Source organism: Chamaea fasciata, unplaced genomic scaffold (assembly GCF_029207755.1).
Source record: "Chamaea fasciata isolate MVZ Bird 193981 ecotype frontalis unplaced genomic scaffold, bChaFas1.0.hap1 SCAF_10, whole genome shotgun sequence".
Classification (NCBI taxonomy): domain Eukaryota; kingdom Metazoa; phylum Chordata; class Aves; order Passeriformes; family Sylviidae; genus Chamaea; species Chamaea fasciata.
Window position 1 is genome coordinate 16,316,576 of NW_027094095.1, and position 26,819 is coordinate 16,343,394.

The 26,819-nt window shown below is 40.6% G+C and overlaps 1 protein-coding gene across 3 annotated transcripts in view; it reads left to right on the forward strand.

Moving 5' to 3' along the window:
• TGFBR3 (transforming growth factor beta receptor 3) overlaps positions 1–26,819 on the forward strand; it is a 116,067-nt gene that overhangs the window by 30,726 nt on the left and 58,522 nt on the right. For all 3 annotated transcript variants that reach the window (XM_066192480.1, XM_066192482.1, XM_066192481.1), the window contains exon 3: positions 15,055–15,239. In XM_066192480.1, coding sequence (XP_066048577.1) covers positions 15,055–15,239 — 185 coding nt within the window. The remainder of the gene's footprint in view (positions 1–15,054; positions 15,240–26,819) is intronic.

Consider the following 26,819-nt stretch of genomic DNA (forward strand, 5'->3'; position numbering starts at 1 on the left):
GGTCCCTTTATGGTCCCAAAACCATTCTATTGTTCTGTGATTCCAAGAGGAAGGAGCATGTGTTCATTTTCCTGGCAATTGATACAAAATAATCTTTGCAGTCCCAGTTTTCCTTATATAATTCTGAGATTTTAATTCCATCTAGCTCTGTGACTCTGTTGTTTCCCATGTATGGCTGTTCCTGTGTTTCAGGGCTGGACTACTGGGTTCAGGGGAGTGGAAGGGGCAGGAGCATGGAGCACACACTGTACTGTGGCACTCTGGCCAGTTGTTGCCTGATTACACACTCCCACCATCAGTTTCTCCTCCATTAAGTGTGGGGTTTTTTTCCTTTTTTTTTCGGGAAGATGTGAATAAACTTTAAGTGGTGTTTTTCACATAAAACATTCAAAGAGAACCTGCTGTGTTAGGTAAAAAGGGTTAATTTGAAGCCGCACTTAAAAGCCACCAAATTTTTTGCCTAAGGATAAGCTCGCTTTTTCAGCTGCTAAATTTCTTTTGCCCTATAAATTAGTGGTAATAATGTTAGCAGGTTATAAAAGGGGAAAATATAGCAATGGAGCCATGTTAGTGCAAACCATTTATCTTAAGTGCTAAATTTCACTTTAAATGATAGTTATGTATTTAGGAAACTGGGGCCAAGCATTTCAAAAATCTCAGATCCTCAGCTTCTTGAAAATACTCTCAATAATATTTGTCTAGGTTTATGCACCTGGAATTTCTGGTTTAAGTAATCTTACTTTGAGATAACTTCACTGTGATGATGGCAACACTGAGCGGTGGGGTAGTGGCCTGTGGTCCCGTGCGAGGTGAGTTGGTTATTTTTCACACATCAATATTAGAGTAACAGCTGAGTTTAATATGTAACATCACACTTTGAAACAGGTTCTGTTTGGAGTGTGGTGTAAGCACTGAACTTGTTAAAATTCAGGTATTGTTTTTGTTGCTTCTGGTCAGTCTTTTTGTGTAAATGTTCAAAAGAGAGATTTCTGAGGCCACTTGATCTCTGTGCTTGTATTTCACTCATTCTGTTGAATCAGCCTAATTGAGAGGGCAAAGATCAATTTCTTCCACTTTGGGGGGGACAAAACAAAAATGGTTTCTGCATTTCAAAGCTATAAGCCAAAAGCGTTTTACTTGAAGAGAAGACTTCTTTATTTACTTGTCTGAAGATTGACAGTTTTATAGAATTGGCAGCAAAAGATGAGAAAAAAACATGCACTTGATGTGGACAGATACTGTGCCCAGGAAACAAGCCTCTGGACAATACTGATGAGATGTTTATTTATTAAGCTTTTTTGTGGTTAAAACCCATAGATTTATCTGTTTATGATTAGATGGTTTCAGAGCTGGTCTGAGTTAGAGGTGCTTTTGCTCCTGTAGAAAACTTTTTCTTCCTTTGAGGCAACAAATGGCATATCAAGTTATCATGCACAATAAAACCCGGTCATGGCAAGGGATTTGGATTCCTTTTTGGTCACTCAGATTCTGTGCTGATGATTCAGACTTCCTGGTCCCCAGCTCTGTACAAGATAGATATGATTGATCACCTCTGTGCACTGGAGAGGGTGGTGTCTTTGACAGGTACCTGGCAGCAGGTGGTCATTTTGGCATGACCCCAACAGTCAGTTGGGTAGAATGGATGCTGACATTGAAATGCATGCACAAACAACATGCTTTAACCTACTTTGATCTACTTTTGAACACTTGGGCTTTCATCTGTGTTTAATATTCAGTCTGTAAGTGTAGATGGCCTCTTGACTTAAGCTTCTCTTTTGCACCATGTCTTCTTTTTCTGCCTGGAAGCTTCTTCTGGACAGAATAACAGGAGTTTGGTTGTTTGTTCAGGACTTTGTGGGATCTGTGAGCTTGGTTAGAGCTGCTGTTGCTGATCTTGGGTAGTTGACAGGTGTTTGGAAGTCTGTGACAAATGTCCATGCCCTGCATACTTGCAGGTGTTACATTGCTGCGTTAGAATGACAATACTGCTGCTTTTGAAGGAAGGGATTGGACATTTCAGATCGTAATTTTCAGGTCCTTTGCGGTTTGGGTTGGTTTTTTTTTTTTTTTTTTTGTGTTTGGATTTTAATATTTACCTACATATTTGTAAATTTCTCCCTGGACATACTGTGATGTTTTAGCAAATCACCATGCTTCATTAGTTGTGTAGGTGAGGCTCTGTGTGGTGTGGTAAGTTATTTCAGGTCTTCAACTAGAACAGTGATCTTGTAAGGTGAATGCATAGAGAAGTTGTCTGCAGCAGTTTTCAAATCTATAGCATCTTGTGTACATACAGCTTGTCCCATAAGAAGATGCTATAGCAGTAACCTGAGATGATGAGAATCTGTAAACCAGACAGGATTTACTCACTATCTGTTAAATCAGAACAGTAAAAAAAACTTTTTGATCCTCTTTTTTAGTGAGTGGTGGTGGTGTTGTTGTTTTTTAATAGCATTTCTACCCTCACCCTTCCACCCCACCCTGAAATCTAGAGGCAAGTCTAACTTGGACTGAGAGCTGAGCTGGTAAAAGCATTGTATGGTTCCTTCAGTCTCCTTGAAAAATGATTCTGTCTGAATAAAAAAGCATTCTATTAATTCACCAATAGTAAATAACTTTATGGTTTCCAAAGGACTGTGCCATGAGGCCCTAAATATGTAAATGAATTGAAGTGACATTGTCTGCACTTGGTAAATTATTAAACCAGCTTAGACTTCTCCCACATCAGGTCTAACTGCTACATCTGAGGTGGTTCTTCGCAGTGCTGCTGTAAATGCGCTTTCCAGGAGTTTAACACAGGAAGTGGAGATGAGAAGGCAAGGGGAGTGCAGAAGTGCAGTGTGCTTACCACTTAAAAAGGGGATACCTCTAGTTTTGCATTCCATATGAGGTGTTAAGAGTGGGCTAACAGGAATACTGATTAGGAAAGCAATTTTAAGAGACCATGTGTCAAGACTGCAATGTCCTGTCATTGTAAATGGTAAGCTTAGTGCTGAGGAAATTAAATGAAATTCCTTCAGGAAAAGCTTTTATGTTAAAAAACAACAGTGTCTTGCATGCTCTTCAAAAGTGAAACAAATACCTTTATATGACTAAAGCGTGATTGATCTCACTTCCACTGAATGTTTTGTCAACATCTAGATGAGATAACTGGAGAACATGTATGTATATACGTAGATATTTACACATAGACATATGTACATACACAGAACATAGAACATAGCGAAGTATTGCATGAAATCTTTTTGGTAATCAGAGCAGTTGTTAAGCTGTGACTATTTGTGTTCTCCACCATGGAAATATTTATTCAACGTGAAAATGCATGAGGAGCTTTTGAAAGTGGTAGTTTGTGTCACTATTGTGCTTATCATGGACTAAAAGGAAACTGCTTCTGTGCAGTCAGCACATTTTCTAAACAGTATTATCTCTTTCTAGGAAGGTCTTTTCACGTTCAGTCAGTGAGGTTTCACAAGCACAATCAAATCTGAAGGCTCCCTACTGCCCATAGTAGGGACAAGGGTGCAGGTTATTCCAGTTCCCTTGGTGACAGCTAGCCTAGGTACTCCCCAAACCTTCCTTCCTGCTCTCAAATGTACTAAAGGCCAACAGAAACCTGCTTAGTCTCTTTATTGCTGGGTTACTTTCCTGTCGTGTTAGTGAGTTGAATCAGCTCCTGGGGAAGGCAGGTTTGATCAGCATCAAAAGAGGCATAAGATAGCTGGAAAGTGTTGGTGGGAAGGAGAAGGGTGGAGAGAATGAGGTGCCCTGGGTTTGGCTGTGGTTAGATGTTGGATGATTCATCCTGTCTCATAAACCTGCGATGTTAGGCTTTATTGTTTTTTCATTACTGGTAGAAATAGCTGTGTATGTATGGCTCTGTCAAACATGCCATCCCACAGACTTGTTCACTTGGGTCCATCTCCATCCTGATGATGTGAAGCTGAGAGCCATTCCCTGGGTGCCGGGCACTGCATTTGTCACCTGCCAAACAGCCACCGGGGCCTGGGGGCCTGTCCTGCAGCTGGGCTGGTGCTTCTGAGCAAGCTGCAAATAATATCCAGGCGTGAAGTCGCAGTGCCCACAGCTGCCTTGGCTTGGGGCATTCCTCAGTACTGGGACCAACATGGTGTTTCCTAGTCTTCTTTAGAACCCTGAAAAATTTTGAGCACAGAGTCTTGCCCTAGTTAAAGCCACACTCGATAATAAATATTCAGAAGTCTGAAGAGAGAACCTGTAGTAGGGCATATTCCAGGATTGATTTCCTTGCTGATTCTACAGCAGAGGGCAAGAACAGTTGGCTAACTGAGTGGGGGCTGTGGAACAGTACAGTAGCTTTTGCATTTTTTTCTTTGTTTATTTTTTAAGTATCTCTTTGTATTTTTCAAGACAAGACTGAAGCTTTAGAGTGTTTTGTGGAGCACTTGATAAGGATCTGTTTTCAGGGTTTGTTCAATGAAACATTTAGTGATAGTGAACTCATCCTTAAAGGGTCAGTTACAGGAATTCAGCCTTCAGTTGAACTTGTAATCTTGTTATTTTTAATTAGGAAAAAGCTGGCATGCTTTCAGTTACGGAGCCATCTTTCCCCAAGTTTTTCTCCCTCCTTTTGGCTTTTGCAGCTTCTGAGATCCCCACTGCATTTGATGGGACTGAGGCAAGCGATTGCCAACTGCTGCAGCTGAAAGCCTGAGTAACAAAGCCACATTTCTTTATTTTCTGAAGGATCCTGTCCACTGATGAAGATTTTCAATCCCTTTGCAGCTGAGGAGCTGAGAAAAGCAGCCCCAGCATGTCCTGGTCTGGCTGGCAGCGTGCATATCACGTGTTTCAATGCTGCTGCTCTCATTCCAACATTGCGTCCAGCAGCGGTGTTTATCAGATCTTCCTGACACACAGCACTGAGCAGATGTTCCCTTTTTTAGTATGGAGTGATGTTTCTGACGTGCAAACTGAGATTAGGAAGGGGGAGCCTTATAAAGTTTCATGCTGGAGTGAAGCACCTATATGTCAGTTTTTGACAGGCAGAGAACTAAGGGGAAGAAAAGCCAAACCCCAAACCAAAAAGCCCTCTCCAGCTGCTTTTCACTGAGTGGCTGGTGTTGCAAGCAGAATCCACAAGCTTCAGTACGGGCTAAAGATTAGAGGCAGTGACTGCTAGTCTGTTCTTCTGATGGGCTAGTCACAAATGGCAAGGCTCCCATGCAGTCCTGGGCCCAGTGACAAAGTTAAAGCAGAAGATGATAGCAGGAAGTTGCTGTTGAGCTGGCAGCTGTACCATCTGGTACTCTGCATTTCTGTGGCTGTCAAAAAGATATTTTGGAGAGGAAATCCCCTCTCTAACTCTCCAGATGTGCATGCATCCATATGCACCAGCATCGAGAATTCATTGTTCCTTCTCTGAAGACTAAAATATGACTTGCTGGTAATTGAATTGACAGATAAAAGCAAGGCATCTTATTGAAAGAAGAGCCCTGTGTACGCAGGTGTAGTGAATGCCAAGTGTTGATGAAGCTTAGGGGACCAGGTAGGAATGGTTGAATGAAGTAATAGGAGTTGGATAGGAAGGAAAGCCAACTATCAAGAAAGAAAGGATCTCATAGAGGTGGTAAAAAAAAAAAAAAGGGTACAAACAGAACTCCTGTCATTTCAGTGTGTCTGTGTGAAGAAAAGGAAGCAGCTTGGGCCGGATAAAAGAAATTAAATAAAAGGAAAACTTTGGATATGCTTTTACTTTGAAGCTTGGATAACCTATCAAAAATAATGCTAATGTTATGAATTAAAGAAAATCTGTTAATGGTTTGTAGAATTGTATGATACTGTAATTATTTAGGAATGTTCGTGAAGGGTCTAAGAGATTCAGTAAAGGCAATTGGAAAATTTTCTAAATTGCAAGAGTAGCTCTCAACTCTGTGTTTGGGATGCCCCCTGAACCAGTAAACACAAGACACCTCTGAACCTCTCCCGATCTCATTGAGGTTGCTCTCATTAGTCACCAGATAAGATATAAACTCTTTTCATTGTATGGTAATGCCCCTTGGACAACCAATATAATACTGTGTGTTTTTGGACAAAAGATGGGTACATATGTAGTTCCAAATGAAGGTCAATAGGGATCAAGCATGTGACAGCTACTTGCAATTCTGAAAAACTGCCATGGGATATTTTTAATCATTATGATTAAGAAAGAATGGGGGAAAAAAAGAAAAAGAAACAACAAAATCCACCTATGCCAAAAATCTTGCCTTTGCCCCCCAGTCTAGTATATAGATTCTACAGTCTTACTGTTACTGTTTATTTTGGTACCTTCATCTATGCTATTGATACTGCCTGAGATGGGATTCCAACACTTCCTGTGTTGGTTTGAAAATCATTAGAACTTGTATCAGCACTCTCAAGAATACCCATGAGTGTGCAAAGAACTGAAGTATATATTTGCAATTTAAATAGGTATTTTTGCTGAGAGAGACTCAGAAGACTTCTTTCCTTAGATAAGCACAGATTGCTGAAGTTTACAAGTGTGTTTTTGTGCGTGCTCTTTCATGATCAACCACACAAGAATTCATCAAAGTATGGTTCTCTCTCTTTGCCTTCTGAAACTGATTTTATGAAATCTGGGATTTCTTCGTCTGTCATCTTTAATTCACCCAATTTTAGTAAAATCAGTAGTCTGGGTAGGATGGTTTGATGAGTTCCAATACTGATTTATTAAAAATACAATGGGTTTGAAACCTGTCTTAGGATTTTTTGCTCTAAGTAGGTATTAAATTTTTATATAGTTTGTTTTCCGCCTTTTGGCCCCAATTCAGAGCTCTCATGTAAACCAAGCAGAATGCTTCCTGTTGTTTTCTGATAAAAAGTGCACTTCCATTCATTGTTTCCATGCAATTTCCTATCTTTCTGTGGTAAAGAGGGGTAAATCTGAGACAATTTATGGGCTACCTCTAGGGAGAATAGACTTTTACAACATGAAGTTTGAATGTTGTTTTTGGGAATAATGAACAAGGAATGTTAGAAGTAGTTTGTGTTTGTTCATTTCTTCCTCTTTGCACAATCACTTTGCTGAAGTCAGTTTCATCCATTAACAGTGATAAGAATTGAATGCTGAATTTGCTTCTTCTCTTAAGGCTGTTAAGGCACAACGTTTCTTTGCATTTTAGGTACTGCTTGTTGTCTGAAGTAATTTTGTATATTTTACAATCTTGATAAAATTTTGTGACTTGAGTCAGGCATTTCTGAAATACAGCCATACTTGGGGGGGGCGGGAAGCCCTCAGTCTAACATTGACCACTGTTTAAAAAAGAATGGGTGCTTCATGGGACAGAAGGTTTGTGCAAGAGGATCATCTGCATTTGATTTTTAGACTAATTGCTTGAAACTTGGGAGTTTTTGTACTACTTGAGGATAACAAAGGAAAAAAGTCAACAACCTTTTTTGAAACATTGGTGGACCACTTTGTTTTCAGTTCTTTGACACGGAAACCAGAAAATGTGCTTTCTGGATGTGTTTAAATGAAAGTCAATGCATACATGCTGTTCTGTTTACGAGTATTAAAAAGATGCTCTTATGTTATTGGCGATGTTTTCCAAATACTAGCTTGGGAGAAGGAATGGGAAGAGACAGTAAGAGCATAGGTGGGTGAGTTTGCACGTTCAGGCATGGAAAAATACTAGAGAGGAGTTCCTGTAAGCGGTGTTCTGCCACAAGCCTCAAGAGAAGGTAGGGCTCTGACAGTACTTCTGGTCAGAAAGAAGTACAGCAGAGGTTACATAAAATGTAGCTTTGTGGTAGAGTACATCTGCTTTTGAAAGACTTCTTTGTTTTCCAGGTGCAGATGTTTGTTTTCTAAGATTATGCCTCATGGGTAGCAGTGTCTTGAGATTGTGCTCAGCGGATGTTAAACCAAACAGGTTTTTCATTCATTGCCTTTTTGTTTAATTAGCTTAATATGTGTATAAACAAGACACCTGGTGTTTCTTTTGTTAAACAAGATACTTGACTGACATTGCCTATCTTTGCATTGCTTGCAAATATTTAAGTATTGAAATAGAGTTGTTCTGTGTAACATATGAGCATGACTTTATAATTTGCAATTTTTCATTAAATGGATAGTTTAGGTTTAATTCATAATTTCTAAGGAGCAGTATGTTACTACAGCAGTTGAGTTTTATTTGATAGTTAACCTTTCCAATTAAACTTGAATCAGTTTTATGTCCTGATATGGACAAAAGATCAATAGAAGCTTACTTTTCAAGAAGTGAGAGAAGGCATTTCTGCTTTAAAAATGTAATTTGAATTTTTTCCTACATGGAAAGAACTGAGTTCCATGCAGGTAACACTTGAAATTAGTTCATCTCTGCTAAACAGGGATAAACCTTGTGCTTTTACCAGTGGCTGGGAGCCATGGGAGTGGATGTTTTGCAACACATCCACCAGAGAGGCATAAAAAATTATTTTGCTTAGAAGGAGAAGCCAGCATCAGGAGTTTGTACCAAGCATAACAGCAACCTAAAAAGGTATGAGGCTTGTAATCTGAATGATTCCCAGTGGGCAAGCAGATGATGTTAGATAGACTTTACTATGTATAACACAAATGTCTAGAAGAACTGCAGAAAACAGAGGATCAAAAGACATGGTAGATTAAGTGTAATTTTATGTGTTGAAATGTCTGAATAGTTTGGTCCATACATAGAATAAGTCTGGGCAGAGTTGATAATAGTGGAATGGGAATTAATTGGGGGGTAATGGTTGGGGATAGACAGCACATGGAGCAAGGGTCTGATTGCATGTAGCATTAGCACCAGATGTCACTGTAAAGGTGAAGAATGTAGGTTAATGTGTAGTTCCAGAGAATTTTTTTTCTTCCTTGAAGAAAGGGGAAGGGTGCAGTGGTGGTGTCATGGAGTTGCTGGAGGTTAGTGAGCTCGGTGCACTGGCATGGGAAGCCACTGCTGAGTTTTTGCAAAAGCACATGTTTTTAGTTAGTACAGCTTGTATGTTTTAACTCCTTCTACAACCAAATCCTGCCACCTGTACTGGATATTTCCTCAGGAGATATATTTTTCTCTTCTCACTAGAAGTTTAATAGCTCATTCAATTCAAACAGGTATCTGTGGAGTCTGATATCTTGGGGTGTTTTGGTTTGTTGGATTGGCTTGTTTTTTCAAAATAGCTAAAATTAGTCCATGTTCATGCATCTTCTCCCTGCAATTTTAAACCTCACCCTTGGCCCAATGGTGATTCAGTCAAAAGTAGCTCCACCATAAAAAATATGCACTAGATATGACAGTAAAAGAACTCCCTGAAAATTATGGATCTGAAGGGAATGTGTAGATTTATACAAATATAAAATACTTTAGACAGTCATCTTCTTTAGTCTTCCTCCTGACCAGTATGAAGGTCTGATATTCTCTGCCCTGCATCTTTTTTATGGTGGTCACACTTACTCAGAGAGGAAAATCATGTCATCCAGGAGTAGTCTTGGACAGCTCAGCTGTCATCACAGAGGTGCTTCTTCTATTCATGAGCAGAAACACTGAAGTTTCCTCTGTGCTGTTGTCTCTCCACACAAAGCTGTGTAGTATTTCCTACCATCTGATCTTGTCTTTTTCGTCTCTCAAGGCTGCTTGCCAGAATGAACTGATCCTGAGCATTGATGTCTTGCTCAAGTGCTTGCTTAGGAGTGTGAAACTGTTTTTTCCATGGTCATCTGTAGTAAAAGCTGCTCTTCGTATTAATAGTAGAGGTTGTCCATTATCCTCTACATTTAAATTACTAGGAATTTGGCTTTTGAGATGGTCTTCTGTGAAGGGTTATGCAGGAGGGAATTTAGTATTTTATGAGAAGAAGGTTGTGTAGGTGGTAACAATTGCTCCATGTAGAACAGTGGCCCTTTGCCCATGCGCTTGTATCTTTAGAAATGAGTGGTGAAAATCATAGGAAGAAGTTATCGCTGAGTCTTACTCAAGTGCTCTGTGAAGCTTTTTAATTCAAGAGAAAATGATTACCCCTCCCTGTTGTCATTCAAAAGTAGGTTTCTTTCAGCCATCATTCACTAGTAGATTTAAGAGAATGCCCTTATATTAACCTTCTCTAAAAGAAGTTTAGTGAAAGTCTGTCATTTGGGCACACTGAAATCTCTGCTTTAGTTAGCCTGCTCCACATCTTAATGTGCCTTTCAGTGTAAAGTGATGAATTCTAGCAGGATCTGCGGTAATTTTTATTACTTTGTACCCAACAGCATAGAGATCCCTTGTGTTCCTCAAGTTTGGATTCTAATTTTTTTTTTCTTTTTATATATAATGACTAGATTACTGTCATTCCCTCATTCTAAAATCAATTACAATAAATCTGTCCTTCTTCTGAGGAGTGTTCTATGCCATTGGTGTGGCTTGTACCCCCTGCTGTGGCATATGGGAACCATGCTAATGTGCTGTGGAACCCCCAGCACAGATTCACACAATTTGCAGGAGCTGCTTGTGCTTTTCTGCTGACAACGCTCCTGAAATCACTGTGGAAATACAGCAGAAAGTACATTACCCTTTACTATTTTAATAAAATCAGTGACAGTTATGAGTTGGTCTTGGGTTGTTGTGTTATCCCCCTTAGTCTTTCTCACATTTCTGCTACCTTCTTACAGCAGAACACATGTTACTCATTAGTAGCATGGATGATATGGGAAACAATGTTGAAGTTGTATTGAATATGTTCCAGATGGACACAGCTACACAGTATCAACAAGGTTGGGTCTGCACTGATTTCCTTTAAAATATTAATTGGAAGTGAAAAATAATTCAATACTCAACGATTCTCTAGAATTGTGAATTCACTAAACATTTGCAATAAACATGATATTGTAAAATATATACCTAATAATTGGTTCTTATAGAACTGCCTAACCTTTCCATCCTCTAAAGGCATTAAGCAACTAAAATTTTATTGGGGTAGGAGCCAGGATTTGCTAACAAGATTAAAGTAGTTACATGCTCCAAAGTTAAACGGAAGCCCAAGGATGGCTGTGTGTGTGCACTTAGGTTCTCAGCAGAGAAGGCACTAAAGGCTTGTGACCACACATGGAGGATGGATAAAGTGGAAGATATCTTTGACCTTTTAAGTGCTTTGATGGGGATGGAGACACAGGAGAATATCTGTACATATTTAGAGCTGATAAGGCAATCTAAATGTGTTAATTGGGTGTTGATAATAATGAATTTTGGCAGAATATTGGTGTTGCTGATGCAGGTGAGCTTGGCAGGAACAGAGTGTGAGGCTGGAGTGGGAAACTGGCAAAGCCTTATCCTGATGTTTGTGGAGGATAGAGCAAGAGTAAAGCCCAGGTAGGATGAGACTGTGGCTTCAGGCTGGCTTTCAAATGTCACTTATGTAGGCAGGGTGGAGGTGATAAACAATCAGATTAGTAGTGTTCTAGGGAGGACTTTGGTTTTTGTGGGGTTTTTTTTTTGTTGTTTTGGGGTTTTTTTGTGTGTTTATTTTTTTTTTCTTCAGAGTGGTGAATATGCATTTTGTAGGATTTAAACTACATAGAGGAAGTAGCTGGCTTTCTGGTCAGAGAAAAGTGGAAGGAAGGAAGATGAAGGATCTGTGAGGGAGCCGAAAGTTGTTAATTTGGATGGAGGAGAGCTCTTGCAGTTCCCACTGGCGTGACAGTGCCTTGTAGCAGCATCCGCCTTTGAGTGGGGCAGATCTGCAGGTGCAGTAGGAAGGGCTGGAAAGAAATGTGGTTAATGAATGTTGAGCAAGCAGCTCCAGCGTTGCTGTCGTGCACAGAGTGTAAGGATAGACTAAAGTACAGCATAAAGGCAGAAGAGATGGCAGAAGGAGCTGCCTTGTGCCATTTGCAGGCTGAGCATTCACTGGACGTTGTGACCTAGAAATAAATTTTCCTTTCACTTGGTGCTACCTCCAGGCATGCCAGTGTCTGTGGGCACGGCACTACAGCCAGGTTAGTGGTTGGGTGGATATGTGAATATCTGTGTGTGAGGACTGCAGTTTGATATTACTGGTGTAAGAGAATAGGTGATTGTGAGAGTCTGGAGTTGCTGGGAGAGGCAGGATGGGCCCAGGACATACCTACTGAGGCACCTGTGTGAAACCTGGCAAAAATGCGACAGCTGGAGTGACCTCTCAGTTATTTACCCCCACAACATGCCTTGTACATAGGCAGTTTCACAGTATGTGTGGTCTGATTGCAGCGGAGCATCCTCCAGATACTGCAGTCACTGGTTCCGATTTCCTGGGCTATATCCCTTTCTCTAACAAGGCTGGTCTGAAAGCAGTTCTATCAAAGACAGTAATTCCCCCAAAACATTGGTTTCTTGGGGTGACTTAGAGCAGCTCTGTGCACCCCTTCCCTCCAAAGAGAGCTGACAAAGGGGACATGCCCCAGGCTGCTGGGGTGTGCAGGCTGATGCTGTGCAGCTGCAGTGCTGTAAGAGTGGACCTACACCAGTAAGCCCTGCTCAGGACTGGCACAGCACGTGGGCTCACTGCCAGCAGGGTGACGGGGTTTCTGCCAGAGGTCTGGCTGTGGTCCAGCCAGGGTGGAGTGCAGGCAGAGCAGGCATGCCTCGTTCTGCCCGTCCCTGTGCAGATAAGCTCAGCTGCACATGGTAATCCAGGATGTGAACTTCTGCTCCCTCCGGGACGGTTTCCGTCTTGCATGTTGAGCAGAACACAGGGATTTCTTAATGTGCACATTTGAGGTGCTAGCAAAGCAGGCAGTTACAGCCTGAACTAAACAGGCACAATCATCTTCCCCTTGTAGGATGTGAGGAAAAAATCCAGATGTCTTTAATGTGTTAAATTTGTTCGGAGTAAATATCAGATGAAGGCTGAAGGGGAGGATTGGTAGATGTCCTGCATGGAAATAGGCATTCACAAGGAAATCACAAGGGAGGTATTTGCTCTTTCTCCTGAATATTTGCTAAGTAAAGTGCACATTTTTGTCAGCAACTCCATTTCTGGTTTTGTTCAGTCTTGCACCTTGCTCCTTGTGGGTGAGTGTGTGTTATGATTGAAACATCTTAACCATCAACTCCATTTTGGCCAGCAAGAAGCAATTCATTGAACAAGTGTTCCTTTCCTTCCTAGCCGAAGAAATGCTTGTGGAGTTTACAAAAGTGTTTTGTGAAGGTTGTATAACATGTGTGCTGTAGGACTTACACATCAGTGCCTGGGCTAATTGATCAATAGGTTCTCTGATCTGCTCTTGTACATCAGGAAAATGTGGCCTTCTGTACTGATTGTGTTATTGTTACAAATTCTAAATATTTATTCAGCCATTACAAAAGGCAACTTTTTAATGGATTTTTTTTTTTTAAACTGAGTATCATTGCTTGGACCTGTCACATTTTGGATATGTGTTCTTTAGAAGGAGTTAAATAAAAACCAGAAAATCTCAAGTCCTCCAAGCTGGTGGTCAGTGCTACTGCCAAGCTCCTCATTTAGGGAGAAGAAAGTTTGTTTATTCTCTGTACCCCAAGCACAGGCATGCGTAGTTTATGCCTTGAGCATTGCCTTTACAAATATTCCTGCTCTGTGGGAGCTCATAGGATATGCACTATGCACTAGGAATGGCCCCTTTGTGGTCCAAGGCACTGCAGAAATCTCCCTGTGCTCAAGGGCTTTGCTTTTTCCAGATAATCTGGTTTAAGACAGACTCTGACTGTAAATGGCCAACTGCAAACTGTATTTTGAAAGAACCATGGTTTTAACCAGTAAAGTGTAGGTCAGTGCTAATATAATTAAACATAAATGTACACTAGTGTCAGATGACCTCAAGTGCTACAATAGCTGGCTTTAGACTTGACAAAACCAGATAGAGCTCTTCCATCTCATCAGTTGAGGATTTTATTTATTTTGAATTTCTTTCAAAGGAAGCATTTTACTTCAATTGCAGATGTGCATGATCTGGAAAAAAACTGTGCTTCTACCTTGTATTTCTCTTTTTTGCCTGGCAGCCTCTGAACTGACTGGTTCATGTGAGTCTAATTCTCATCTGAGTGACTTTGGTGCAAATTAGGGGTTAAATCAATAATGTTCCCTGTGATCTTCTGCATTAAAAACATACATGTATCTGTTACTGTCAGGGATGGGCTTGAGCCATTTTGGAAAAGCAGGGCTGCTTTTCATAAATATTTGCCTTGATTTGGTTTCCTGGGATATAGTTTAAATGTAAACTGCTCTGTATGCTTCAGCTTTTGTGCTATCTTGCTCTATCACATCACACGGTCTCACGTACTATGTAAGAGTATGGCACTACATCATGCTGTGGTGATTATTTGAAAGGGCGTGCACTCTGTTTTGGACTAGATAACTGTTATCAGTGCAGATAATTGCTGTCAGACACAAAATAGACTCAGTAAACAAACATTTCATTTTATCATGTGACAGATGCCTGCTGTTTTGTACAATGTATTTGAATGATGTTCATTATAAATCAGCACTGCTTCAAAAGCAACAAATCCAACTCGTCCAAATCCTTCCTGACGTAATTACCTTTCTGGTAGATATTAACTTTTCATTTTTAAATACACGTGATTTCATTTACAGTGTTTGCAGATAAGTGTTTGACATAAACATCTAAGATGAACCAATTCCCCTGACCACTATCACTGGTGGGGGGGGGGGGGGGGGTGGTTTTTTGGGGGGGAGGTTTTGGGGATTGTTGGTTGGTTTTGATTGAGGTTTTTTTGGTTATGTTTGCTTTTGGGTTTTTTTTAATGAAGTTTTCTTTGACTTTTTTTCCCTCCCTTTGTTTTCTTCCCTGGTAAAGAAAAGAATACCTTCAGTTTTGGAATTAATACTTGAAAATTTAGACTTTCAGAGAGAAACAAACCAATGAGTTAGCATGTGCAGGACAACTGAGAAGGGCAATGGGAACAAAACTCTTAATTTTGTGGAGAATAAACACAAAGCTTTTTCTTGTGTTCCTGTGGATTTTCTGAACAAAAGGATGATAATTATTTGACAAGTATAAATGATATATTGCTTTTTTTTTTTTCTCCCAGTGATGTGTGTCTGTGTCTTTCTCTGCAGGTCCTGTGCCTCAGAGGGAATGTGTCTTATCGCCTGTTAACAATTCGCACCCAGTCCATGCCTTATTGGAAAGCTTTACAGTCTTATCTGGCTGTGCAAGCCGGGGCACGACGAGCCTGCCCCAAGAGGTGCATGTCCTCAATCTCAGAAACCCCAAGGAGGGTCTTGGCCATCATGAAAGAGAGGTAAAGGGGAAATTACTTTTTCTCCAGATCCCTGGTGATAAGTATGTCTGCAAATGGGATTATTATATGTTAATTTGCTGCATAAAGTTATTTCTGAATTGTTACCAAAGAGCCACAAAGAACCATGTACAATTTGCATGGAGACTGTCCACCTATGCTTTGTATGTCATATGAATAAACTGCTTCCATACCTAGCCACCATCTTCATTATCTTTCACAACCACAGAATGTACTTAAAAAAGGTAGGGGGTGGGCAAAGGAAATAAGAAACAGATTTAGATCTCCAATAGGCCTTTGCAGAATTGGCTGTCTTCAAAAGCAGATCGTTTACCTAAATGTGTTGTAAATTAACATGAATACCTTTGGATCCATGCCATGACCACTATAAACAAATACTGAAGTTCAGATTCTTTTACCAGTGTAATACAGCCTTAATGCTTCACTGAGGGGGGACTGCTGTACAGAAACTAAGTGTTGCTAACTGTGGTAGTCCAATTACTTATTTATGTGTGCTCCACTCAGAGGGACTGGCAAAAACTTTAGTTGCTCTGAGAACAAGAGCAGAATGAAATTTTTGATGTAAAGTTGTGCCATATTATTGTTTACTCTCAAAACACATCAAAAGAGAGAGTCAAAGAGCGAAGGAAACATTGTATGGCATGGCAGCTGAGCCTTCTAGTTCATGTCCTTACAGTATTACACACACAAATCTTTAGTACTATGTCCTGTGAGAGCAATGTGTGTGTACACAATTAGAAAGTTTGTAATGAGAGAACAAAAATGATCATCTAACAGGGAGAAGCTTAGGAAAAGAGAGTCTAAATCTGTGCTGGAAGAACTTTCAAGTGGAGTTTTTTATAGCGATCAAAATAAAGGTAAAGTCTCTTATCCAGAATCAATCTTTCCACTGACTCCTATATCAGCCTTGTTGGGTTTGTGGTGACTTCAGCTCAATGTGTATTTTCTGCATATATGAAACCTGAGCTGTTGTGTTCATTTTCAATATATATATGGTCTTAAATATCTAGTTTATGATGAGAAATTATTTGCAATTTCTTCAGTAGATATATCATTGACTTGCATTAATGAAAATTTACAGATCTACTGTCATGACATGAATAGAAAAATTATACTTTTTTTGATGAGACTGTGAACATGGAACAGATATTTTTGTATTTGGAAGGGGTGGTGGTGTAGGGGTTTGCTCTGGGATTTTGTTTTGATTTGGTGTTTTTTAAGCCTTTCTTAATATACCAGGCACTGTTATCAGCCTGGTAAGTGTACTGTGAATGACTGAAGAAAGTGTAGGTACAATCAGTTCTCTGGACATGAAGACCAAATTGTAGGGCTTTCTGCTTGTTCTCTGAGTTTTTGTGGGTTGTTTGCTGGGGGGGTGGGTTGGTTGGGGTTTTTTGAGCATAGTTTCTGATGACAATTAAATAGCCGTATGTAATTCTGCTACAGATTTTTCAGTGCTTCTCTCATCTCCCAGGAAACTTTAAATCCATTGCTAAGTCATAGGCAAATTTGATATGAGTAGATCTCACAAGGTAATCACAAGTTTTATTGAAAGCAGGCCAGAGGAGTGCCTGCACTGTGGGGACATGGTACTGGGGGAACTTGTAACTTCTTGGTTAATAAAGGGTGCCCAGGGCTGGGATGAAATGGGCTGCAGCTGGAGCTTGTAGCTCCCGAGAGAGCAGCGTGGCTCAAGTGCTGAGTGCACATTTGCATAAGCCCAAATTTCCCTCTGGACCGGTGTGGCTGGCGTAAGGCGACGCTCTGTGCAGTTGTGCGCGCACGACGTGGGTGAGTCAGGCGCGCACAGGGATGCAGGCTGTGCCACTGCTGCCTGATCAGCCTAACACAATGATAAAATTAAATACTCGGCTTTGAGTAAAAGTACTTGCTGTCTAGCAGAAAGAGGCTGCTTGTGCCTTGTCTAATGTGCCTATGTTAAGAGAGCAGCTTGCCCTAAGCTGTCTAGTCTGTGTGCTTTGGGGATATACTGAAGTGCAGGGCACTGAATAGATTTCAGCGTTTGGAGCCCTTAGCCTCCTTTTCCCATTTCCTGAGCAATTTCCAGTCACAGCCCTTGGAGATGGCTGCTTTAAAAATGCACAGGAAGCTGGAGCAAGGTTTGCTGGCAGCAGTGTTGAGCAAAAGAGTGTAAACAACTTGGAAAGATCAGATTTTACTTATAGGATCAGACTCAGAGAACAAAGCAGAGCAAATGTTATCTTTTCCATTATTGTGGAAACCAACTCCAAGTGGCCCTTTGTCTAAAAGTAGAATGTACCCATCACCTTAAGTTACATGAGCTTGATTTACCAGCTGAGATATTTCCTGTTGCCTGCAAATGCTGATAGCAAAGGCAGAGTTCTGTTTGTCATGTAGTATTTCCAGTAGACTCCAGAATAAAACCAGTGGTTTTGTTTGACAGCACATTACTTAGATTTAGGAACATTGAAAGCACGTTTAAAATGAATCATGTATTTGTTCAGAGGTTGGGTGAAGTTCTGATAGTATGGAATGCAAGATCTGAAAATCTTTAAGTGAAGGCATGCTTTGGGGGAGGAGGTTGAGTTGTTTTGTTTTTAACCTGCACTGTGCTAGAATTCTGCTAAATTACACATTCCTTACTTGCTGGGAGAAGTGTAAACTTCCCCTAGCAAATTCCTTGGAGGGTTCATGCATTAAACATACTTGTGCAGTTATCATGGTTCTCATAAATATGCAACATATGTGTATGCATTAATTTAACTCACTTTGACACTTGTGTAGAATATACAGACAACAAGCGTTCGCAAATTTGAACATAGACAGGGTGGCTGATGAAAGGGAGGGCATGGCAGTGGTATGTGTTCCTCTTGTAACACAGGCAGGGTTTTCAGTGAGGATTCATAAGATTTGGGTGCTTTTCCTTCCCTATAAAATGGTAAAAAGAAGACAAAAGACAGACTGGAAATGTATAGGATTATGTGTTCTGAACAGTCTTTGCGAAACTGAATCAGTAGTTTACCACTTTTGTGTTAAGGCAGAAATCTGATAAATATAAGATCATATAATAAAATTCTGTTATCGCATTTATAACCTTCAATGAACTTGTTTATATTTTACTTCATTAATCCACTGGGGTGAAATCTTGTATGTTGAGACTGGGAATGTCTTCTTTCTTCAAGTAAGAACCCCCAAAGTTCCAATCTTTTTCAAGTATTTCTTAGAAATGTCTTTTATCACAATTCATATTTGGCCATGCTTTATCATAGGAAATACAATACGGGTGCATGTAATAGCCTCAAGTGTTTATATTGAACTTGGCAAGAAAAATGCAAGCCTTTTTTGTTTGTTTTATTTGATCAAATATTCCTGGGGAAGTGAGTGCGTGTGTGCATTTCTGTACTGCTCTGGGTCTCAGCTGAATGCCAGGAACTACTGAACTCTTACAATAACTTTCTCTTTGGCTTTGGGTATCTTCACTGCTTCAGTTTCTCAGTTTTTAGAAAGCAGATAGTTGCCTCCTAATGGAGCTGTTTGTTCTGAGGAAGAGTTATTGCTTGCTGAGTCACTTGGAAACTCTAGGAATTCGCACCAGAAAAACGTGTACAGAAGAGCATAAAAATTATTTTAAGATTGAAGTTACTCTTTAGGTATATTATCAAGTTCTAAATTAATGGAGGATTCATTTCTAATGCCTGTTGTTTGAATTTTCCTGAGCTGCTTCAAGCACGCAGTCATAATTGAAATAGTTAAAGGGAGAGAGGAGGGGCATATAAAATTAATCTCATGTGAATACTTAGGATTGAATACATATGAATACATGGAATCAGAGTTCCTGGCAATGGGTTCACTATTGTTTTCATTGACATCCTCATCCTCAAAAACTTTAAGATGTTATGCCTGATACAGATGTTTAACATGTGTTATATGAAATGAAGGCAGGAAATCTAAGGACTTGTCTTCATTTTTTTAATTTTGAGTAACGCCACTGAGGCTGTAATAATTCGACAGACCTATTTCCCCACTCTTTAATCAGTGCTGCTTGGCCAAAATGTTAATAATAACAACTTTAAAATTTTCCTTTGAGAGTAAATGTGATATTAAAAGGGCTGTTAGCTCCTGGAATAGGCTAATTATATTAGGCTGATATTCTGAATTCAGGATATTTTTTTCTGTATTACAGGGTTTTTGGTTTTTAGGACTTTGAAGATCTGGGTGATGAAGGTGGTGAAAACCTGTTTCGTTTTGCCTGTTATGTCACATATTTACTGGATTTCCCAGTGTGTTTGTTTTAACTGGTTTCAGAAGTTTCATACTACAACAGCCTTACCCAAGGCTTTGTCAGGAAAAATGTTTTGTTTCAGGCTCAGGCATCCAGAGATCAAGAAACAGCCTTGAGATTCAGCTCAGAAAAGGGGGCCACTTTCTGGGCATATTTAAAACATACTGACCTGCAGCACCAGAGCCATGGTCGGAAGGGGCCTGCAGGTCATGTGCTGACAGCAGGCAGGAAGGGAATTCAAGGTTTGTTACTTGACAGCTGGAGTTTGTGAGGATTTTGTTACCTATTCATTTGATTGAATAGGTATACAGTGCTGCACGTGGATATATTTAGTACTTCTGGTAGGTCAAAGGCCTTTGCTTTGAAGAAAAATAGTTGCTGCTTTAGGAGGAGCAGCTTTGAGAGATAAAACAAAGCACTGTGCCTCTGCTGAGGTACAGACGAAATCTGTACTTGCCTTGTCTTTTCTTGCCTCTTCAATTTCTGACCACCTTAGTTTGGCAGCAGTAGTGGATCTCTAGCTATAGCAGCAGACCTGCACATTTCAATGCAACTATGTTCAGGGGTTCTGAGCCTTCAGCCTCTTCAGTTGGCCAGTTATGCTGAGCCCATCAAGGTCAACCCGATCACTTCACTCATGACTTCTTGTTCCTTGATGATGTGTGGTTCATGAAGTTGTGTGGAGGCAACGTAATCAGTCATCCTGGGTATACAGAATAACAATGGCAGATGACTTTGGCCACCTGCAAGCTTCTTTGTCAAATTTGAGGTTGACTACTGCTTTTTATTGTGATGATTTTGCATGGTGTTTTGTGAGGCAAAAATGCCACATAAGAAGATCAAGAATGAGAAGTCCAGATGAATTACTGCTTCCACCAGTGCTCTGTGCCACTGAGGTCTCAGAGTCAAGCTGTGAGTGATGCTGTGGCAAGTGTACTCCAGGAACACCCTGTATTTGTTGCTTGGAAAGCAGGAGTTCCTCATCGCATGCATCTTTGTTCCTGGGTGATTTCCAAAGCTTGCCCACAGCTTGTGGTAGCTCCACTGGCTCACCAGGGTGGTTTAGCAGGCTGCTGTTTACTCCCTTTACGCACATCCATGCCCAAGAGCCCAGCTGGAGTACTGGACTGAATCAGAAAACTAGTATGTTATAGACCTTATAAAGCCTTAAAAATAGTGGCAGCATGTGCCTCAGAAATCGTAATCATTCAGTGTCTGTCTCAGATAATTCCATGTCTGCTGAAAGCTGCAACTCCCATGCAACTGATACATTAAAATGACATTGTCTTAATTACCTTCATGATGAACATGGCATTGCTATATCTTTAAGAAGTGGAGTTTGCTTGTAGTTTGAAAACCTTTACAATGCTCTTTCCCCTCTTCTCTTTGTGAGCACTTTGAGGCATCTGTGCTTGCATAAAATCCCACTTTTTTTAAAGTGGCTTTTCCATCTTGTTTGTCTGGACTGCAATCTCTTTGCGTGTTGTTTTTAGCCAGCGCAGGATTTGCTGGTCATTGGATTTGGCAGTCCTTTCAAGTTCTGCCCACCAGAACTGCCAGAGGAAGTCCTGTGTTGGCCGGAGGAGCCTGTTTGTACAGAGCCTTGTGTCCTGCAGGAGCGTGGCTTGACGCGTGTCTGCCCTTAAAGAGGCAGCAGTGACATCTCATGACTTGGAAAGTGCTCTGCAAACCCTCGGTATTTTCCGTTTTTAGAAATGGGACTGTGTGCTGTGTGCAGAAAGTGAGCCCTGTTCTCAGTTGAGAGAGAGCTGTGTGCAGTGGTGTCTGAAGCCATGCCAAGGCCTACCACAGAACGCCAACGGGCTCAGAAGAAGGAAAAATGTCAGTATGAGTTTTCTGACTGCGCACAGTTTTTGGTTTTGCTGACATCTGCTTAAAATGTTGTGTTGGAAGCTGTAAACTGGACTCTTGCTTTCCTCTGATGCAAGATGCTGCAGGTACTGATGTGCTCTTGAGGGTTGTAGAGAGCAAGAGGGCTGCTGCTGCTGTTTACTGCATGGACTCTTCCTGTCTTTCTATGGCATGTGTGTGTAAGCACACTGCATGTGGGCTCACATGTTTCTTTCAGGCAGATGTGTGTTGATTTTTTGATCATAGACTGATTTGTGTTCATGGTCTCCAGTTTCCTCAAAGCTTCTGACATGTCTTCTTTATAAATTACTGCTTTGTCTATAATTACTTTCTCCAAGAAAAGATAGTTAAGGAAGTGATGACATTTCCAGGAGTCCATTTATATCACAAAACCCATGGTCAGGTTCCAGTCTAGCTTTGGGCTCATGCATGCGTGTGTGAGATGTTGGAGCAACATTTGTCATGAGTGGTCATATTTATGTTGTTCTCTAGAGTGTCTGTTTGAACCAAAAGCTGGAATTAATGAAGTCGTTCTTCTTCAGCCTCCCAGTGCAGGGGAAAATTTCCAACATAAATTCTGTGGAGCTTGCCATGCCTGACAGCTATGCTTTTGTATCAGCTGAAGAAGTAAAGCCATGCTGTGGCAAGGTGGAAGAACAACAAATGTTTGAATTGGTTGTGTGTTTTTATGTCGATCTTGCTTTTGATAACACTGAAGTTTGTGTTTCTCTAGAAGAGTCTCTTATTTTCCCTGTGAAACATAAGCAGAGTACGTAAATAGTAGGAAAACTTGTTATTTAAAGGAGAAAATGCAAAAATAGCACCACTGTGAGGCACAAGTATCTGAAACTTAATTTGCTAGAAAAAGATTGAAGGAAATAGAGGTTTGCCTTCCACGTAAGTAAGTAAGAACTAATTGCTGCTCCTTGCGTGCAGTATTTTTCCATGTAGTTTCCAGGTGCATTTTCACTCTTCAATTTATTTCATTGCAGGTATCACTTGAAACCGAATTAGTGGAGAAAAGAAGGCACATTGCAATGGCCTCCACTGATGATACACCTACAAAGCAAGGGCCACTGTATTTCTCTGCAAAACCAATGTCATACAGAGTCACCTTTCCCGCGAGGCCCATAGCTGATACTGTCTCTTTGACAATTGCTGTGGCAATTTATAATAAAGAAATATTATGATTGGACATCGTGTCATGTGTAATAAACACGGTAATGGCAGTAGTGTGTTTGGAAGAGAGGCAGTATTTGGTCATGACTCAAATGCCTCACTTGCCATGAGTGTGAGGTTACCTCCATTCTGGAGGTAACCAACATTCTCTTACCCTGAAGACAGTTTGAGGTCTGGCTCACTCTTCCATCATCTCTCAAGGAAGCACAGTGTTCATGTCTTCTGCCTGGACATGGTGTGCTAGTGCATATGTACATGGGGTTCTGGAGCCTTTTGGGGAAGGTGACTCTGTATAATGTTGGTTTTGCAGAGAAATACAGTGGCCCTTGCTTTGTAGGTGTATCATCAGTGGAGGCCATTGCAACGTGCCTTCTTTCCTCCACTAATTTGGTTTCAAGTGATACCTACAATGAAGTAAATTGAAGAGTGAAAATGCACCTGGAAGGTACATGGAAAAGTACTTCATGCAAGAAGCAGCAGTTAGTTCTTACTTACCTGGAAAGCAAACCAGCATTTACTTCAGTAAATCTCTTTCCAAGCCAGAATCAGTGAGACAGTGCAGATATGATGTGCATAAAATGGCATCATTGTGCAAGAAAATACTTGATAGCATCACAAATTTCTTCTGGAGGTTTTTGTCAGGTTTTATGGTATTGATTCTGCATTTTTATAGAGATATGAGTCGTCTTATATGGCTAGGCCCGATTAAATAGAAAATCTGGTTCTTTAGCGGTTTTGGTGGGGGTTTTTTTCCTGTGTAGTTAGTATCATAAAATCATTATTTGAAATATTCCTCAAATACTGCTTTGTTTGTACAGAGATTAAAAGTTCTGATTATTTTTAAGTTTGAAAATAAGAAAAAAAAATTTGGAAGATTGAAGATCCATCCCAGGGGAGTAGAGAGACAATATCTTGGTAACAATTACTTTTAATCTTCTGAAAGCAGTTTCCTTTGTATTTAATTTCCAATACTGTTTGTGAGCATATGTAGTACAGACACATATTTGTACCAACTCTTACTTGGGCTGGCGAGGCACTGACAATAAAGTAAACAAAACTGTTTCCTAAATCTGGAGCTGCTGCTAGGTTTTCTGGTTTTTATGAGTCATTCACACATGCTGTTCCTTACCCTGGCTTGGAAAGCAAGAATTTAGTTTTGCATGTGCACTAAAGATGTGAACGCTGCATTTTACACTTTCTATGTGACAGTGCCCCTTTAAGAGGCAACTGTAGAATGATGTTTCTTTTTTCCTGTCATCCAGATCTACCTGTGGTCTAGCTGCAAACCCTGATGATCAAAATTTTTGTATATGGAGACTTTCAAATGGCATAACTCTTTTCCCTGCAGTCTGTCATCTTTCTCATGGTTTTTTTTGTAGTATTCACTTGCTTTCTTAAGCCCTATTATCTCAGCCTCCTCCCCTTCCCCACCTGCAGCCTATGAAACAGTGGAAGGTATGATGTCAAACTGTTAAGGATTTACCCTGAGATCTGGAAATTCTGTATTCAGATTCCAGTTTTGCTGGGATGTTCTTTAGACACTGTGCTGTGTTACATCTGTATGGTGTTTTGCAGTTGAGATGAACTACTATCCTGCTGTGTCAGCTGTACCCTCAGACCTGGTGGAAAGGAGATAGTGCTAATGCTGTCCCTGAATACACATAGCATTCAGTATTAGTATCATACTGAGCCTGGATAACAAGACCTGTTGGAAGGCAAGATGTGTCGACACTTTAGTGATACATTAGTGCAGCTCTGTCATTTCTGGATGGGTGGCTTGCACCTATCTAACTTGCTGAAAATACAGGCAGTAAAAACTTGTGTTTACCTGGAACAGCCTGTGTAGATTTGTTTAGAAGGCTCCAAATGCATCTAAGGAAAATGGTCCTGGCATAAATTTGTCATATGTCTTTTATCTCTCAGTTTAACCAGCTTTTCCTTTGGGGCAGGAGCTGCTTTTTAGTATGTACTCATATATCCTCTGACACAGTTACCTCCTCCACACCCATTTTTTCTTTTCAGGGCATTAGGTACCCTGTTACACAGCTGGGTGGTAATAGTTTAGGGGTGGGAGAAGGGAAGGCAAATTAAAATTTGCAGCTCAGGCAATGCACTAAAGAAAGCCAAGATCTGCAATATATGTACACATAAGTGTGAAAAGAGATAATAGAAAATTATCTGGCAATTTATTTCATTTCTGCATGAATCTTCTGCCTTTAATAATTAAAGTGAAGCTTAGTGTGATGATACCATTTTTTGAATAGGCTGCTAGCAACAGTAGAGGAGATGCTGTACTTGTGGTGTACAGGGACAGATCCTCTGCCCTTAAACAGATCTAAAGCCAACAAGGAATTTTCCCACAAAATGTGTAAAAGGGAGACTGTCCCCTCAGGATTCATTATATGCCATGTGAATGGTATTGACATCTACTGATTTATGCAAAGCTGAACGAAGCATTGTGTTTTTAGGATTTGAGTGCCGGGAAGCTTGGCTGGTCTGCAGAAGGGCAGATGGCACAAATAGTTTCACTTAATCTTTGGGAGCCTGAGCATCTCATTCAGGTCACAGACAGAATGGGCAAAGGGGTCCCAGCTCTGCACTGATGGGCATCAGTTTTCCATTAACCGAACTGTGGGGCCGGTCACTGTGGGCAGCCCTTGCTTTGCAGGTGACCAAAGTGGGGATTATGGTGTGAAAGTTACATTGAGGTGGCAAAGCTGAGTAGAATTGCTTGTGCAGAGACTGCTTTCTTTGCTGCATGCAGAAGTTTTGAAAAAATCTTCTTTTTCGGGAGAATTCTGGTTCTCAATGCTATGTAATGCAGAACACATTCAGTGAAAATTTAAATAGATATGCACAGGGAAAGCTGAATTTCGTATAATTCAGGTAAACAAAGCTAACATAGATGGTGGGATCTACGGAGAATTTATGAGCTGACTCTTTGGGTTATACTTTCAAGATGATTGTCACAGAACTGTCTCAGTATGAGTTACAGTAATACAGTTATTGCCCTTTTTGTTCTGTCCTTATGCAAACCCTCAAGTTTATTTACTCTTATTATTCTTGCACTGTGAAAGTAATGCCCCTTTCTGTTGCAAATAGGACTTCAATAACTGTCCTGCATATTTGCCAAGTTATTTGTATTAGGAATAGCTTTTATTACATAGGTATTTGCATAAGTTATTAGCATTTGGCTGCTCCAGTTTAGAATAACAACTTAGGAACACCAGAAATTAATTTGGTATGTTTTTGTCTGAAAATAAATTGTGACTAAGCTGTGGGCAGAAATAGTCCAACATTTTTATGAAGGTAGAAGCACTATTTTGTAACATCTGCTTGTGTCAGAATTTTCTAATGCTGTATGAGCTGTGGTGCTTTATGAACAGGCACTGCCTTTCCAGTAAAATCTTACCAGCATGGTTGCCTACAGTTACACTTTTGAGGAGAAAGTATCACTGGTGCAGGAACCCACTAGTTATAAACCAGACACAGACAACTGTGCTGCCAGGAACAGAGCAGTATGTTTAATGTCATAGAGCATACCATTGTACTCATCTGGCACATGATGGCTTTGAAAATGTTATAGTACTAAATTTTACTTATAATTTGCTTTTTTTAGTCTGTTGTGTGGAGTAGCTGAATTACAAATCCACATGAGATCTAAAGGTGCTGCAATTCCATCCTGTTACACAGACCCTCAGCTTGGTCATTTAATACTGGGGCAAGAACTGTCCCGGAGAGTACACTAGAGGCAGAACTACAGATAACTTTTGATTATGCTGCAAGCCCTTAGGCTTTTGTTCTAAAGGACTCTCTCTCATCCAACTGATGGATACAACTATGAAGTCAGTGTATGGGCAAGTCATTTTTCTAGCTGGTTCTGAAACCTTAGATCTTTATTAAAAACAATGTGTTGCTCTGCATGGAACAGGTGCCAAACTCAAGGGTCGTGCTTCATCCCTACTGAAGGTGAAGGGAACTTTGTTTAGTTCTTGCCTTGAGCACATTTAGTGGCTGAGGTCAGTTGGTCTGTTCAGCCTGGGGAAGAGGGGACTGAGGGGAGACCTCACCACATTCTACAACTTCCTCATGAGGGGAAGAAGAGGGGCAGGCACTGATCTCTTCTCTGGAGTGACCAGTGACAGGATCCAAGAGAATGGCGTTAAAACTGTGTTGGGCCGGGTTAGGTTGGATATTAGGAAAAGGTTCTTCACCCAGAGAGTGGCTGGGCACTGGAACAGGCTCCC